The sequence below is a fragment of the Rhincodon typus genome, chromosome 3 (genome assembly GCF_021869965.1).
Source record: "Rhincodon typus isolate 14 chromosome 3, sRhiTyp1.1, whole genome shotgun sequence".
Taxonomy (NCBI): Eukaryota; Metazoa; Chordata; class Chondrichthyes; order Orectolobiformes; family Rhincodontidae; genus Rhincodon; species Rhincodon typus.
In genome coordinates, this window is record NC_063334.1 from 98,428,266 (window position 1) to 98,447,316 (window position 19,051).

Sequence of the window (19,051 nt, forward strand, 5' to 3'; positions counted from 1 at the left end):
GGGACTGTTTCAGAAGGTCACCTTCTGTACCAATGATAGCAGCACTATATACACAAAACCAAAACTTGTACGTTGTGACAACAGCAGGTTTAAACTTAAACATTAAGTACCATCTTATGTGCTGTTTTTTAACTTAAATCACAAACTATCAGTGGAGATATAAAAGTTATATTTTTATAATCGCTTATACTATACTTTATAAAATATTAATGCATTCCATGTGGGTTGAATATTATCTGTTCATTTACATATTTTTAAACCTGTGGAGCATTTCAGATAAATTTGCATTGTGACATATTTTTCAAAAATTTGTAATATTTTGAACAACACTCCATCGTAAATGAGGGACATTGGCAAGCAGCAAGTTCATTGCTAGGATTGTACTTTCACCAGAGTAAAAATATGTCTGACATTGTTCACAATTTCGCAATTGTGCACGTGCTAGCCTGTTCCCTGCAATGATTGCTAAGTGCCCAAGCTTTGGTCCCATCATCAAGCATGCGCCAACAGCCTGCAATATAGTTCCCACAAAATAAGAAGTTACACTTAACTTTATTAAACAAGCTTACATTTCTGCAATAATGAAGTCCTATTGAATATATACAAACTTAATTAGCATCAGCAAATGATCAAACTAGTAGTGGCTTAATTCTTCTTCAAGGAAGAAATTTACCATTGTCAACCGTACACACCTCAATTTCCCTCACAGATTAATCCACTATTTTTGAATGCTGTCTGGTTTAATTCAACTTCAGCCATAGTAGAGCACAGTCAATGAGCCTAAAGTTTTGTTTTTTAGCCAGAAATGCCTGGTTATTGTTTCCACTTAGCCATCTGAGGTCCTCAATTTGCAGTCCATTCGACTAGTTTCAATAACCATTGACAAGTAGCTGAATGTGCTGGAGTAAAGGTAACGTGTGCTGAAACAGCCAGCTGTGATGCTGAAAGCCTGTGCACCCGACTTAGCTCAGCAGCTTCAGTACAGCTGACACTGATGTTTATTAGAAAAATTCACAGGTATGTGTAATCCACAAGTGCAAAATAGCACAACCAGATTCAATTAAGTCTTCACCAATGATATATTGTAATAGAAGGAACCAAGTAGTCAAGTAATTCTTGCCCAATAATTGCCAGCTGTCAGAAATTTAGTTCAGACCTTCCCGTAACATTTGCCTCCAGACCTTATCATAGTCTATGTTCAGACATAGATACAAGAACCAAATAAAAACCGAAAGAACTGCGGATGCTGTAAATCGGGAACAAAAACAGAAGTTGCTAGAAAAGCTCAGCAGGTCTGGCAGCATCTGTGAAGAAAAAATCAAGACTTAACATTTCCAGTCTGGTGACCCGTCTTCAGAACATGTTCAGGAAGGGTCACCGGACCCGAAACGTTAACTCTTGATTTTTATTCTTCACAGATGCTGCCAGACCTGCTGAGTTTTTCCAGCAACTTTGTACAAGAACCAAATGATTGTTTTGAGGAAAATTGAAAGCATGTCTAGACCCAGTAAGCCTTTGCAGCATCCTGCAGCTGTTGATTTGGGGTACTTGGAGGAGTTTGGCCAGGACCAAAGTAAAGATGTGTAAACAGCCTGCATAACTGAATTAACTGTGTCTGCAGCAAGTCTGTAAATATCACAGTAATAATTCTCATAAGTATTTATAGTTTTTGGGGTTATATGTTGAATGATATTTGTAAATCCATTTTCCTGCTATTGCCTGACAGTTTATTTGGCCTCAAAGTGGGTCAAAGATGAGTTGAAATGCCATCTCTATGCGCCTATTGAAAGCTGCACATATCTACTGCCTTTCACAAGCTCAGAATGTTCCAAAGGCATGGACCCAGTGTGATACAGTCATTGTTGTGATGTGAAGAGATGTTGTCAGTAGCTGAGAACCTCACAGACCCTCACCTCCTTCAGGTTTGTCTGTGCAGATTTGGCTGAAGCGGTGTATCTCATCAGTCACTTAAAAACATCTGGGAATGGCCTCATTTCTGTCTGCACATCTGAGAATCACCATTAATGCAAACCAGTGATGCATCAAAGTTATATCCACTCCAGCAACATGATTTGCATGAAACAGTGCGGGACACTTCATGCAAGCATGTATATCATTTAGATGTCTCAGGAGGTGAATGTTTACATAGGAATGCAAACCCAAACTTACCTTTTGCTCAAGAAGCACTCTCTCTCATTTGGTATGGCTGCAAGTTTTGAATCTCAAGCAGAAGGCAAAACTTGACCGATTTCTAGAACTCTGTCTTTCTGAACATATTGTGCAATTCAAAGCTTGGGCAAATAATTCAGGAAAGAGTATAATAAAGGCACAGCTGGCTTGACCAGATGCTGCAGTGAATGTTGACTCCTCAAACTTGCCAAGAGAGATCCATTTGGGAGGGGAAATTTGAGAAAAGCAGCCTGTTCTAATTAAATACTACCAACTTTGTAATGCCTTTGGAGAGCTCCATTGGATTTCTTAGACTGACATAATATGCAGAAAGGAATTTAGAACTTCACATCCTGGTGATTGGAAGATATATAGACGCAATGAGCGCAGAACTCCGCCTGTGATATTATTAAAACGTGGCTAGCTTTCAATATGCACTTTGGCATTGTTAGTCACCTGTATTTATAGACAATCAAACAATGGAAATATAAATGTGATCCAAGATCACTTCTGACATGGTTAGATTCAGAATTACACCTGTTACAATTGCCAGACATCTCTATTATCTACAGATTCTCTAATTCTTCTGTGGCAAACATAAATAAGTGCCAAATCAGTCAGTGTGTGAACTGTGATTATGAACTTAAACCAAGATTACCAATGCATTCCTCCATTGAAAAATGGCTGATGGAGGCAGATTGAATTCTGGCTTTCAAAAGGGATTTGATAAGCACCAGAATGGAAAGAATTTCCTACAGGATAAGGCTGGGGCAGTGGGACTAGCAAAATTGTTCTTGGAGAGCTGGCATGTCCCTCACTGTGTTGTTATGTTATGGGTTAAATATTATGGGTTGCTTGTCAATGAACTGTAGGATGTGTGAGATGCATCCTGGATAATGACTCCCAATTTATATATTTAGTATAATTAACTGGACAACACTCGGGTTTGGGTTGGTAAATATCAGGCAACATGTGCTAGGTACTAATCATCTCCAATCAGAATCTAACCATCTCTCCTTGTCATGCAATGGTATTGCCATCAATCTGTCCATCTACTATCTATATCTTGGGACTTACTATTGATCTGGAACAACCACAGAAATACTGCAACAGCCAATCAGAGACTGGGAATTCTGTGCCAAGTAATCCCTCTCCCAACTTCCCAAAGTCTTTTAACTTATATTTCAGCACGGTGTGAAAGAATATGTTTGCTTGAATGAGCTTGGCTCCAACAACACTCAAAGCTGAATATTATCCAAGACAACACATTATGCCGCCTTCAGTGTTCACTCCCTCCATCATTAGTCAATACGCTTCATATTAAAAAAAACCACTACAGCAAATCAACAAGCCTTTTTTTGCCAACACCTTCCAAACCCATGATCTCTAATAGTAGAAGGGTCTGGGCAACAGCTACTTCAGAGCATCACCACTTCCAATTTCCTCTCAGAGTTGCACACCAGCCTGACTTGGAAGTATATCACTGGTTCTTCACTGTCCTAGGTCAAGAACTAAGAACTCCCCCTCAAACGTCAGTGTGTGTGCACTTTACCAGATGGACTGTTGTGGTCAAGGAGACAGTTCAGTGCCAATTCAACAGTAAGTAGGGGTGGGCAACAGATGCTGGTCTTGACAGGGATGCTTACATCCAAATAAACAAAATAAAAATGGACTGTGGTAAAATATACTCGGAACATTTTTTGTTTGCTTGAAGGTTTTGACAACTGTAAAGATTAGTGCTGCGCAAATCCACAGCTTAGCTTCAGCCTTATGGTAACATGAGTTTACTGTACAACAAATGAACCATTTATCTTTTCAACATGTTGAATTTCCTTTAAAGAAACCTCTGCCAAAAAGACAGATTTAGAGAATTTATGGAAACATTGCAGCCACAGTGACTCGGTATAAAGCAGTGTGATCAGAACATTCAGATGTAATATTCCATAAAATAAAATCCTATATCTATTGAACACTTCTACAGCACTGGAAACTAGCAATAAAACAAAGTGCAGTTAACTCAGTTAAATCCACTTTGGTGCAAAGTTACGGCGTACTCTGAATCTAAATGCTGTTACAGTTGAGAGATTTACTGGTTGGATAAGTTGATCTTTCCAGTCCAGAGAACAGCTGACTTCAATTGACATGAATGGGTTCACTGCTGTAACACCTTGCGGAATTGTTCACCGAAGCTGGGAGAAATGAGACTGAATGCAACTGCTGATTCGGCAGGGCCTGCCACTAATCAGCTAGATTGCTGACTGAGACGGTGACCCTGAGCCTAGCCATTCTTTGATAAATTCATTGTGGTGTAGATAACCAGATTCGTAGTGCAATATAATCACTGATTAACCTAATTGACTGGTTACAACCCTCGCTTTTGTATACTGACACCATCTGGCAGAACTGCAATTTAACAGGCACAATGTCAATTGTGTAAAACAAACTTATTCAGTGTGGCTATCTTTTACGTATGACAACAGTTAACATTTCAATGAATTCACAGGGCACAAATGATACAAGTTATACTGGCTAACTTGATTTTTCTTATTTTCCATATCAAATTTCTTTTAATTTGTTACCAGCCTTTCCAGTTGGACAGGAACAGGATGACCACTACATCCTTGTGCATGGCTGAGGGAATGTCTATTTGTGTGTCCTTCAGCTCCTTCTAGTTCTGAGTTCCGATTCCATGCATTAATTTAGCTGTGGGGTTTTGGGGAGGCGTTGCGGTCAGGAAGATAATGTATTAGGCTTTGGTGAGGGAAGGGAACAATGTTGGATTCTTGGTGCTGTGAATTGAAATGTTGACTACTCACCATTCTATTTCTTGAAGTGAAACTTGGGACCAAATTAAAATTGGCGATTTTAAGTTAAGAAATTACTGAGCTTTGTTGTGTCCCACATGTATTGCTGCAGCAGATGCTCATTTTGTACATGATTGATTCGTGTTGGTCACTTAAAGCGTGCACAAGCTGATGATTTCATTTATCTTTCTTTTGCAAAAATGTATTATTTGAGTGTGTAATGCATAAATGTAGCTGATTCCCTCAAGGTCTAACACTGGAAAATTACAACTCCTGTCTCAGGTATTATACTCATTACTGTCTTTAATGTTGTGAAGAAAATAAACGTGGCCAGAAGCGCACGTCCTAGTGGAATACTGAAGTAGACGTAACTCAATTCACAAAGATATTTGAAAACATAAAAATTAATTTCACCTCAATCATAGTCCTGCAAAACATTTGTGATATGGATATTTCCAGAGAAATGGAAGGCAGAATCCAATTGAGATTGGAGAGCATACTTTGGAAATAATGGCTAGGTTTTTAAAAACCTATCTAGAGCCAGATTATTATAGAAACCCCATTATAAACTATAGGACTATAATGCAAGCAGCATATCCTTGTATTCAAGTGGAATATTTTTAATGTAGTACAATGAAGGACTAAGTGAATAATAGTTAGTGATGGCAGAATACAATAGATGGAGCAAAGTGATTCCTCAACAAACAGATCAGAGTAATGCTCTACTTGTAGTCCTGCTGCATCCACTAATGAACGGTGTTAGTCAATTAAACAACTAACCCAGGAGGGAGGTTTCATGGACATCGGTGCAAAAGACAAGGCTAAAGCATTTGTAAACATGTTTGACCAGAAATGCAAAGTTGGCTTCTGCCTTCTCCAGTCATCTTCTGTATCACATGTTAGCTGCCAATTCAGTTTACTCCAATTTATTCTGAAGATTGGTGCTTTAGAACTAGCCATGCCCTGAGTCAAATTATTCTTGTACAGTCAGCATAGTGGTGGAAGATGTTATTGATACTGTTATCAGGTGACAAAGAAACTAGAAACAGGAGTAGACCATTAAGCCCTTTGTGCCTGCTCCATTATTCAATATGAGCATGGCTGATTCCCAATTTCATTTATGCTAACTCTCTGCTGATCAGTGGTTAGCAGGAGTGGCATGGTGGCTCAGTGGTTAGCACAGCCGCCTCACGGCGCCAAGGACCTGGCTCCAATTCCACCCTCGGGCAACTGTCTATGTGGAGATTGCATGTTCTCCCCGTGTCTGCGTGGGTTTCTACCAGGTGCTCATGTTTCCTCCCACAGCACAAAGATGTGTAGGTAAGATGGATTAGCCATGCTATATTGCCCATAATGTTCAGGGATGTATAGGTTGGGCGCATTAACAATGAGAAATGCAGGGTTACAGAGAAAAGGTAGGGAGATGTGTGGTAGCTCTTCAGTGTGGACTTGTTGGGCCAAATGGCCTATTTCCAGACTGTAGGGATTCCGTGATTCTGTGAAATCTTCTAACCAAGTAAATATGCTATTTCCCTGCACCATGAGCTTTTAGTTTCTGCAATAATCTTTGTAGTACTTTATCAAATATCTTCTGGAAATCTAAGTACAGTACATCCAGCATCTCTCCTTTATCCATAATACTGTTATTTCCTGAAAGAATTCTGATTAGATTAATTAAGCATGATTTCCACAGTGTAAAACGATGTTGACTCTGCCTGTCAACCTTGAACTTCTGAGTGTCCTGCTATAACTTCTTTAATAGCTCCTAACATTTTTCCTTTAACAGCCGGCAGGCTAACTAGCCTATAGTGTAAAAAAAACTGCAGTAATGTACACCATACATAATCAAGTTATTTTGGAAGGTAATATATGAATATCGATGAAACCTAAAATGAAATGTTTGATTTTCTGAAGAACGGTCTAGACCCAAAACGTCAGCTTTCCTGCTCCTCTGATGCTGCTTGGCCTGCTGTGTTCATCCAGCTCTACACCTTGTTATCTGAAATGTTTGATAGATGTTTTATAAGATTTCCAAATTTCACAATCAATTGTAATTTCATTCTTTTAGATGGATGGAAACATGCCTACATGAAGAATTACCGCCTACCACAGAGCTTGAAGAAGGATTGAGAAATGGTGTCTATCTTCTCAAACTTGCAAAGTTCTTTGCTCCCAAATTAGTCTCTGACAGAAAGATCTATGACATTGAACAAACAAGATTCAAGGTACTTGAATAGTTTATCATTATGGTATGTTGACAAGATACCACAGCACACCTGAGCAACTGTCCTTTTACCATGGTTTATGATGGTTCTCAAATTGGGGTGTTTTGGGGAGTCTGAGGCACAGAACTGACCTTACATGTCCGCAACATTGGCACTCTGTCCAGGATGCCATGGTTAAGAATAAGCCCAAGTAAGTGGTGGCTAATGGTGTACTGTGCTCCTATTCTCCCCTGTACATTTTTAGTGCTCTCTCAGTACTCCTGTTCTTTTGGAGTTTGTTTTCTTTGTGTTCTGGCCTCCCTGTGCTTTTGCCCTCCCCTTGTTATAGAGTCATACAGTATGGGAACAGTCCCTTCAGTCCAACTCGTCCATGCTGACCAAGTTTCCCAGACTCAATCAGTCCCGTTTGCCTGTGTTTGGCTTCTATCCCCCTAAACCTTTCCTGTTCAGTCAAAGATAGTGGAGTCATGCCTTTTAAAAAAAAGTCACTAACATTGACAACCTTTCAATACTTCAGTAAATGACCATTCTTTGGAAAGTTTTGACAAATTGACCAATCATTTTTGTTTCACATAGCACATAGCTGAACCTTTTAATGCTGACCATTAGATGTGTTAACATTGTCTGAAACTTGTTTGTCTCTCCCTTTTTCCTTTTACTTCTCAACCATCCATCCCTTTTCAAAATGTAAGCTAGGTGCTTTGAAACCATTTGTAGTAGTCATTGAATGTCATAGTTGAGGTTACTTCCAGACAGAAATTAAATTTGATCAAGTTTTGGTCTGTTTTGCTGATATAGTACATTTAACTCTGCCATTCACGTCTCCGTTGCAATTCAAAATATGTTTTAATGCAAGCATCTTGAATTTTCTTTTCAAATTCTGAAGTGTAATCAATCACTTGTACTCACTGTATCAAATGGACCTGTTGCTTATTCTGAAACTTTTTGCCAGTTCCTTGCTCAATGATGCATTAGTAATGCTTGATTTACAGGCTTAAAACTGTCTGATTCAAATTTAGATGCTGCTTGTTAATTTTTTTTCTTCCTCCCAGCCGTGTATTAAGCAAAAAAATGAGTTGTTATCACTATGAAATGCATGAAGGGTCAGAGAAGGAATGAGACTTCCCTGCAATGCCAAGTGATGTGATGATCAGCTGTTTCAGTTCATTTTTTATCTCGTGTTTGCAGAAAAGAAAAGAATGCCTTGCCATGCATATTTTTAAAAAAGCAGTACCCATTTAAGGCCCAGCATCACTTTGAATTAGACCTCCATTACTAACTGGCTTATGATCATGCTGAGCTGCTTTCCAGTTCAATGAATAACCGCTTTCAAAGTACAGTTTTCTCAAGGCTTTAAACAGTTGCTTCTTTGAGGGTAATTTTGACAAAAAAGTTAATATTTGAAACAGTTGGTTGGTGTGGCTTTCTTCAGTGTAACAGGCTTACTAAGAAAACATCTGGTTATTCTCTATTCATTGAACTTACCTTGAGTTGATTTAGGTGTTGTGGGAAAAGGTGGTTACTGCTTAGGATAACAAAATCATATATAAAAGGACATTGCAATGGTCAAACAATGACATCAATGGTGCAGAAATGTCCTGAACAGAGATGATTCATTTCCAACAACCACAGTCAGCTTCTTTTGTGCCAGGTATGACTAATCAGCCGGGAAATTTCTTCAATTCCCATTGATTCCAGTTTTGCTATGGCACCTTGATACCACACTTGGTCAAATGCTGCTTGATATCAAGGGCTGTCACTCTCACCTCACCTCTGGAATTCAGCTCTTTTGTCCATGTTTGAAGCAAGAATGTAATGAAGTCAGGAGCTGAGATCGTGTGTCAGATCCCAACTGAGCATCCAGGAGCAGCTTATTTTTGAGCAATTGCTGCTTGACAGCACTGTCAACAACACCGCCTATCATTTTACAGATGAGTGAAGGTAGCCTGATGGGCAGTAATCGGCCATGAGAGATTTGACTTTCTTTTACAAACAGAACATACTTGGGGTAATTTCCATGTTTGATAGATGCCAGTGTTTTAACTGTGCTAGAGCTGCTTGGTTCGGGATATAGCTAATTCCAGAGCACAAATCTTCAGTACTATTGCTGGAATGTTATAAGGTCCCATAGCCATTGCATTATTCAGCCCTTGAACTATTTCTTGCTATCGCATGGAGTGAATCAATTTAAATGAATGTTAGATGAAATCTGTAATGGTGGGACCTCAAGAGGCTGAGATGAATTGTCTATGTGGGACTTGGATAGTGTAGAGCGTGCTCCCCCCTCCAAGTCATGAATGCAGATTGTAAGTAATAGAGGCCCTAGGGCTGACCCTGGTCGAACTCCACTATTAGCATCTTCCAAGCTGAAGGAGACCAATTAATCCTAACTCTGCCTTCTGTGTGTTAACCAACCCTCAGTCCATGCTAGTGTATTATCCACAATACTGTGAGTTCCCATCTTGTGCAATAGTCTGTTATGCATTGCCTTGTCGATTGTCTTCTGAAAATCCCAATACACTATCTCTGTTGCTTCCCCTTTATCAATTTTGCTTGTTATATCCCCTCAGAACTCTGGAAAATTTGTAAAATGTAATTTCTCTTTTGTTTAATTGTGTTCAGCTTTTCCAAATGTCCCATTTCTTCCTTAATAATAGATTTGAGCATTTTCCCAATGACAAATGTTAGGCTAACTGGCCTAGAGTTTCCAATTTTTGTCTTCCTTCCTCCCTTGAACATGGATGTTGCATTTACAATTTTCCAATCTGCTGAAGCCCTTGGATATCCAGCGATTTCTGGAATATTTCAACCAGGGGTGCCTCCACTTTCTTTAAAATCTTTGGATCTGGGTCATCAAGTACTCGTGAATAGCCTGCCTTTAGTCCCAATAGTTGGTCAAATACTTTGTCCCTCATGATAGGGACTGTTTCAAGATATTTTCTGCCATTAGTAACTTGCTTCTTTGTTATTTTTGGAATGTGTCTTGTGTTCTCCACCGTGAAGACTGACACAAAATACTGGTTTAAGTTATTTGCCATTTCCCAGTTCCCAATTGCACCCTCCAAACATTTGTTTCATTTTATGTACCTGTTGAAGCTCTTTATATTTATTTTCATTTGTTGACAATTTACTTTCATAATGTTTTCACACTCTTCATTAGATTTTTAGTCATCCTTTGTTGGTTTAAAAAAAATTCCCAACTGTCTGGCCTGCTATTAGATTTTGCTGGTTTGTATGCTTTAGTTTTTGATTGGATGCTCTTCTTGACCATATTTGTTAACTGCAGTAGAGTTTCTGACTATAGTAAATTTTTGCTGAACATTATGAGATATCTGCTTTAATGTCTACCACTGCCTTTCTCCTTTGTCTATTTTCCCAGCCTGCTTTAGCCAACAATTTCTTCACACTTCTGTTATGGCCCTTATTTAAGTTGAGGACACTAGTTTGAGATCCAAGTTGTTTTCCCTCAGAGTTTGAAATTCTACCACATTGTCATCACTACCCCTAGATGATCCTTAACTGAAAGATTTCTTATTTAATCCTACTTCATTACAAGTTACTGGATTTGAAATCTACCTGTTCCCACGTAGGTGCTGCAACATAGTGCTTCAGTTCTTCGGGCATTTTAGAAATTTATCTTCAGTGTCACCCTTTCCTATCTAACTTGTCTTGTTAACATGCACATTGAAATCTAATGGTGGCATTTGAGTGACTTAGCAAATTAGGCTGAAGGACTCCAGATATGGTCTCACCAAACCTTGAACAGTTGCAGTAAGACTTCCCTACTGTTACACTCCAACCCTTTGAAATAAGAGTTAACATTCCATTAGCCTTCCCGATTATCCACTGCACCTGTGTGCTAGCTTTGTGTTTCGTGCACAAGTACTCCCAAGTCCCTTTGTGTTGCATTTTTCTGCAGTTTTACGCTATTTAAATAATACTCATTTTTGTTTGTGACTGCTTGCCATTTCCTTATTCACATTTACCATAAGCCCAGTGTCTGGTTTTAAAGATTTACCATGGCCTCATTTAATGCGATATTATTTTGATAGCTAAATAATAAACAGCTGAATAATTCAGTCATTCTTGTGATACCTAGTTTCAATCAAATGTGTAATAAGGCAGAGCAGAAATTTTCCAAGGTCTTGTGATGCAGGGACCCGGTTACAATTTTTTATGATTGTGCAGCACAGCTAAGCTAAAGAAATATCAAATGTGATCTTTCATAAAAGCCAGAAGCTGCAATGAAAAGGGAGATGTTCCTGAATCTGCATGACACACTTTTTTGATGCAGACATTTGGGCCAGAGAGTCAATCTGACAGAGCTTGAACAACACTTGCCTCAAAGTGAAATAGAACTGAGTGTTTAGTAAGTTGGAAGCCCTGTTAGTGGTCTGATTCTTAGAGAGGTGGTAGCTAAACCAAAGCACTTCTTGAACAGGCTATGTAAATCAGGGTGGAAATGATTTGATGAAGCAAAGTTTGCATATCCCCTCAAAGAGAGGTACATAGCTTATGGTAACTTTGTAATAATACTATTTATTAACTATTTCCATTATAAGCGATAACAGCTTCCTGACTCAAAATAATGTAGATTTCTGGCCCATCTTCAATTATCTCCAACTTCTCCATTGCCTAAATGATTTTGAAAGTGAATTGAATGAATGTGTTGAGTTTTGCTGACATTTTCCAGCACCTACCTTGATTGGGCGCTGTCTGTCAACTGCATTGCTGCATTTCTTTGTTTCAGGCATAGTTAAGGTTCTGTTTTCTGAGTTAAAGTGTTAACGTTTTGTTACCTGTCCCCCTACAGGGAAGTGGAAGAAGAAGCACAAAACTTGAGATCTAATTTAAAAATTTGCAAGGAGCATTAATCACATACTTCTGAGCACTTTAATTTGTGATAAATTTTTGCAGTAGGTTTTCTAAATGTTGGCAAGAGGATGTACACATTCCCTAGCAGTCAGTGCTACAAAATATATTCATTGAGCCAAGCATTTAGGGCTTGAAAATTTTTAAAAAATCAATTGTATCAAAGCATTGAAAATGCAGAAAGCATTTTTGAACTAACAATGTATTGGTTTATATGCATTGTGACCTTTTTGTATATCTGTAAGACTTTGCTCTTTCTGTTTTAGAACTGTGAAACATCACATTTCCTTTCAAAACTATTGCCAAACACAGTCACCTAGCACACATTACATCCAAATTCCATGACTCCCATTCTGTTAAGTGTGGGAAACTCTACTGTAGTGCCATTAAAAACTCAAAACCATTGCAACCCCAACACCAATCCTGTGGCACCACTCACTTCTGAAACTACTCAGCTCTTCCCATTTGATAGCAAAGCAGCCAAACTGGGCAAATGTTGCATAAATCTTGTTGTGCATTCTGAGAGAGAAAAGGAGCAACAGAGGAAATTGAATGTACATCTAAAAGTAGATAATCAAGGCCACTGAATAGCAGGATAAATGGTTGGCATTAGAAAACTCTAGTGATCGTAGATCAGTAGCTTCGGTTAAGGTGTTATCTGCTGTTTGGTATAAGACCAAATACCTCCGTTGTGAAACAGCAAGGCTCTGGATTCTTGTTGAGCAGTGCGACAGGATCTTAATAATAGCAAAAAAAAACAATAAAAATAGGCAGATATTGTTCACTAAAAATCATAGCTGATCCAGTAAAACGGTTATTACAGTCAAAAGACCATACCTCATGTTTACATATTTCATCAGACTTTGTGCAAATTTCTTGTCGTTGACTGCATTTATCAACCAGCAAATCCAGATGCACAGGTCTTCAGCAGCTTCTCCTAACATTTGTGTAAATTTGCTTCCTTTTTGTTTTTGAAGGTATTTTCTAACCTGTTTTTGTTTCAAATTGGTAAATCCTCTTAAAAATTTTTAATACAATTAAGTCGGGTCAGATAGCTCATGTAGCAACTATACAAAAATATTATGTTATCACGGTTTAGCGGAGACATTGCAGATGATTTCATTCCTTATGCACTATGAGCTACATATTGCTTTTCTGCTTGAATTGAATTCTGTTCTTTGCTGTTTAATATATTTCCAGTGTAATGTTATTCTGATTATGTTCAAAGATGATGATCACATGATTGCACAGGCAAGCTAAATTACTGAGATAAGTCAAAATGGGAACTTTTTACTGCATTCGGTTCTTTCTGATGGTTGATGCAGAATATCTTGAGCCTTTGAAGCACGCTGGACTTAGAGCTAGTAAAGTGCATACATTAGTGAATAACATTAAACATGCAAAGATTTACCAAGAAAGTATTGAGAGTTCAAATAATGACTATTTTAATACAATAACATTTTCCTTTTCTTCTTGTGCCAAAGCGTTCTGGACTACATTTCCGACACACTGACAATACAGTGCAGTGGCTCAGAGCAATGGATTCAGTTGGATTACCCAAGGTAATTGTTTTAGTGCGAGTCTTCATTTTGATCTATAACATTTACTTTTTTTTTCCATGTGTAGAGGTCCTTTGTGTCAATTAACTTCTGTTCTGATGCTTTTAGCACACATCTTTTATTAAGTATTGAACTGTTGATCAAATCAAAGTATTGAGTGATAGAATTCGAGGATATTTAGCTACAATTACATGAAGTTGTATCTTAAAGTGCTTTCAGTCACCACCCACACTATAGGATGTGATGATTCAGTCTGTAAGCAGTGGGAGTTCAGGTTAGATGTAATATACTTGGCCTCCTAGCTAACTGCTACCTGTTTAAAGTCTTCAAATAAAGAAATTGTTATTTTTTTTGTCAATCCTTGTACATGATTTGATACTTTTATGTTGAAGAGAAGAAGACTGAAACAGTAGCTGGAAAGAAACTATTTCCTTTGTTGGACAAATTTGGAATGATGTATCTTTAAAATAAGAGCTAGCTTGTTCAGGATGGTATTAGGAGACATATCTTCACATAAGGTATGATCTGGAACTCTGTCCCCAAAAAAAACTGTAGCTACATCAAATGATAGTTTAAGAACTGAAGTAAATTTGTGTTGAGTAGGTATACTACAGGGTACAGGACTAACCTAGGAAACCAGCCTACTTTGTTTTCTTTGTTATTGTTAGCTTTTCCCATTATAAATGCCTAATTCACATCTACAATAGAAACTGATTGTATAAAGTGTCAGTCAGAAATGATACTTTCTTGTTATTGGTGCCTTTGTTCTCAGTCCACAAGACCACGAGATGTCAGAGCAGAAACAAACCATTCAGTCCAAAATGCCTGATTTGCATCTACAATGGAAACTGATCCCTCTAAACCCTTCTTATCCATGTACCTGTCCAAATGCCTTTTAAATGTTGTTATTGTACCCGCATATACCACTTTTTTTGGCAGCTTGTTCCATATATGCACCACCCTCTGTGTGAAAATGTTGCCCCTCGGGTCTCTTTTTTTTAAAATCTTTCCCCTCTGACCTTAAATCCATTCCCTCTAGTTTTGGACTCCTCTACCCTGGGGAAAAGACCTTGGAAAATCACCTTATCTAAGCCTGTCTTGATTCTATAAATCTCCATAAGGCCACCCCTCCGCCTCTGACACAACAAGCAAAAACGTCCCAGCCTATCCAGCCTCTCCTTATAACTCAAACCTTCCAGTCTCGGTAACAGCCTTTGTAAATTTTTTTTGCATTCTTTCCAGTTTAATAACAACCTTTCTGAAGGTTGATGCAGAATATCTTGAGCCTTTGAAGCACGCTAGACTTAGAGCTAGTAAAGTGCATACAATAGTGAATAACATTTAAACATGCAGAGATTTACCAAGAAAGTATTTAGAGTTCAAATACTTAAATAGTAACTATTTTAATACAATAACATTTTCCTTTTCTTCTTGGACCAAAGTGTTCTGGTCTACATTTCCAAGTGACTAGAGTAGTACGCAGTACTTCAAAAGTGTCCTCACTAATGTCTTGTCCAGCCATATTGTCTGAAATCCTATACTCCGTGCTCTGACCGATGAAAGCGAGTGTACCAAAGGCCTTCTTAACCACCCTGTCTACCTGTGACACCACTTTCAGGGAACTATGTACCTGCGCCCCTAGGTCTCCCTGTTTGAAAACACGCCCCAGAGCCCTACCATTAATTGTGTAAGTCCTGCTCTGGCCTGTCTTACCAAGATGCAACACCTCGTATTTATTTGAATTAAATCTCTCTTGCCTCTTATTCTTCTAAAATGCAATGGGTACAGGCCCTACTCAACCTCTCCTCATAAGACAGTCCCTTCATATTGTCGTATTAGCCTAGTGAGCCTTCTCTGGACTGCCTCCAATGTCATTATTTTCAAAAAAAGTGTCCAAAACTATTCACAGTATTCCAGCTCTGATCTGACTAATCCCTTGTATAGTTTCAGCAAAGTCTGTCTGTTTTTATACTCCATTCCTCTTGAAATAAAGGCCAACATTCCATTGCCTTCCCTATTGCTGAGCTTGGATGCTAGCTCTTTGCGATTCATGGACAAGGACTGCTCTGTAACTTGCTGCAGTCTTTCTCCAATTAAATAATATTCAGCTTCTCTATTCTGCCTGCCAAAATGCACAATCTCACATTTTCCCACATTTTCCCACATTATATTCCACGTTGACAAATGTTTTTACCCACTCTCTTAAGCTGGCTATATCCCTCTGCGCACTGAGTCATTCGCGCTTTTGGAATTCCCACCTATTTTTGTGTCATTTGCAAACTTGGCTATTGTAGATTCACTTGCCACATCCAAGTCATTAATGTATATTTTAAGTAATCCAACACTGATCCCTCAGCACTCCGCTAGTTCCAGGTTGCCAGCTGACTAGCTTCACACAGTATCTCATTTGGACTCCTCAGAGAAACATTGCAGCCCCAAAGCTTGAAGGTAAGGCATACTCCAGTGCAATTTGCAAAACTAAATCTTCATGTTTCCTTAATAAAATAAAATTAAATGTCTGGACCCATCACGCTACCTTCTCTATGCGTGAATACTCAGATAATTAACTTTTAACTTTTCCATACTCTTGTCTGCCCACATTGGGATTATATTCATTGGAATTCAGAAGATGGAGTGGGGATCTTATAGAAACATATAAAATTATGAAGGGAATAGATAAGATCGAAGTAGAGAGGATATTTCCACTGGCAGGTGAAGCTAGGACAAGAGGGCATAGCCTCAAGATTAGAGGGAGCAGATATAGGACTGAATTGAGAAGGAACTTCTTCACCCAGAGGGTTGTTAATCTATGGAATTCCTTGCCCAGTGAAGTAGTTGACGCTACTTCAGTAAACGTTTTTAAAGATAAGGTAGATTTTTTTTGAACAATAAAGGAATTAAGGAATACGGTGAGAACACGGGTAAGTGGATCTGAGTCCACGAAAAGATCAGCCATGATCTTAATGAATGGCGCAGCAGGCTCGAAGGGCCGGATGGCCTACTCCTGCTCCTAGTTCTTATGTTCTTATCTGTTGCCATGAGATTTATTGGAAGTAACTTACACCCAATTTATTTCTAATTTTATATTTCTTCAGTTATTTCTTCCCTTATTTATTCAAAATGACCTCTCATACTTTCACTTCAATGGAAGTCAAGTTTTGAAACTTTGCCTAATGGGCAGAGGAAAACATGTACATCATTCCAGTATCCCAGGGTTCCCTAATGATCATATAAATACAAGAACACCGCTAACTTGCCCAACAAGCCTGCCTTCCTCTTGATGCTGTGATCATTATTACTAGATACTGCCTCACTTCCCTCCCATATAGCGATGTGTACTAGAACACATACAATTTCAATCATTTATTTAAATATTCTACATGCAATGCATCCCAGATCTGAGACTTGACTTTGCTTAATGCTTTCAGACTGCCCATCATCTGTTGGTTGGTTTCATCTATTTTCCTTAGAATCATTTGTTACATTATCAGCATTGACTCAATTGATTAGTTCCTTTCCTTTCCACTTATCCCTTTCTTATAACTCATCAGTAGTTAATATATCAACCTTTGGTTTTCAGTCAAAATATCAGACATCCTATGTAGTTGATAATGGGCATGGGATGGCTGAAGTCATGGTTGTGGAATTTGGCTCCCAGGTTTCAGGCCATTCCTCACGACTGGCTATGTAGAAGTGGCCCAAATGGACTAAATCCAGATCCGTTTGGTTGTTAATAAAACAGATGGCAAGTCTTGTGATCCTCTGGCTTCAAATCAATGACTGGCTTTCTTTTCTTAACTTAAAAATGTTATTGTTTTGAATCTAAAGGGAGGAATGATTCTTGAAGCGTATTGTATTAATGGGCAAAATACATTTTGTTTAAATGCACACAACTATGCTGAATATTGATCAAAATCAGTTAAAAAGTTGTTATTTCCTAACATTTTGAGTTGAGCTCCTTCTGGACTTGAAATGTTAATTCTGTTAATTCTGCTTACTCTTAATGGATACTGCCAGATCTGCTGAGTTTCTGCAGAAATTTCTGTTTTTGTTAGTTTCTGATCTCCAGTATCTGCAGTTTTTTGTTCTATTTTTACATATTATTTAGTGTTGCCTCCTCCAGATAGATCTATTGTAATGTTTTAAGCACGTGAAATGAAATTTTCAGACCTTCTATGCAAGTAAAAATCTTTTTAAACTTCCATTATCAACATGGTCCGACTATCAGCACCTGACCAGAACAAAACAAAAAGTTAGTTACTGAAAAGAGCTGCATTCTGGATGGCATGTAGACTCATCTTTTCAAACATTTCTCAGCAATGGTAGGAAGGCCTTCATTATATCTGTCATTTGATCCTCACTTGCTTACAAAGGAAGACTTTGATATATAAAAGTATAAAAGCTGTCACTTCTCAGGAATGTCTCATGATTTACAAAAGAACTTGTGTGAGACGAGAGTTTTTCTTTCTTTAATTAAAGAAAAGAATGCTCCCTGGTGTCGGGATCCAACAAAGTATATTGCAATGCCACTGAAGTGGGCTTTCTCAGCAGTGATCATGTGAAGAGCTCCCTCTTTAAAGAATGAATCAAATACTGTAATTGCCAGTTGCACTCTATTCACAATTAGTGTTTCAGTGTAACTCAGTATCCTGAATAAAAGTTGTTATTTGTATTAAAAGGGGATATTAGTTTTTCTTGGGAGGGGAGAGGTGGCCAAGTTAGGAGGAGGGCAGGAAATTGAATACTCTTCAAACTACAGTATGCTGCTACAAAACAGCAGTACTTTATTTCAAGGATCCATGTCTATTACCAGAAATAAAGCTTTATCTCAGTGTAATACCAACGTCACCACTTGTGACTGCAGATCTATTCTTCTGATTGGAGACCTCGAGATGATGGGTTACCATTAGTTAGCCCTGCAACTGTTAATTTCTCAGGCCAAAAAAAAATTTGAATATATTTTTGGTGAGAGAGGGTTACTTTGATTGTTCGTACATCACCTTTCATGTTTGCCAAAACTTCAGTAAGTTTAACTTAAAAGTTTAAATAACTTAAAAACTTTAATAACTTAAAATCTTTAATAACTTTAACTTTAAAACTTCAACCTTGAATTTCAAAAATTAGTTAAATCTATCACATGATTTTTATATGTAGATCAGATGTGCCATACAATTTCAGAAAATGTATTTAAGGGACTGAAACAGGGTTGAGGAAAAGGTTAACTTTTAGCAGGGAAGAGTGTAGAGCAGAGATAGGCTGAATCATCGTCAGCGGAAAATAATTCTGCCGCTTGGTGAGAAATCTGACAAAGGAAAGTGATGAATTTATACTTCAGGAGAAAATGCTGGGAGGTTTTTGTTTCATTTGAGTTGGCTGTTTTCACCTAGCTTCCAGCACACTCAACCCTTTTTCAATTGCTTCA

The 19,051-nt window shown here is 38.2% G+C and overlaps 1 protein-coding gene across 1 annotated transcript in view; it reads left to right on the plus strand.

The window, feature by feature from the left end:
* Nucleotides 1-19,051, plus strand: part of iqgap2 (IQ motif containing GTPase activating protein 2) — a 333,913-nt gene that overhangs the window by 146,186 nt on the left and 168,676 nt on the right. The window contains exons 3-4 of the mRNA XM_048593829.1: nt 7,042-7,198; nt 13,555-13,632. Of these exons, the coding sequence (XP_048449786.1) occupies nt 7,042-7,198; nt 13,555-13,632 (235 nt within the window). The remainder of the gene's footprint in view (nt 1-7,041; nt 7,199-13,554; nt 13,633-19,051) is intronic.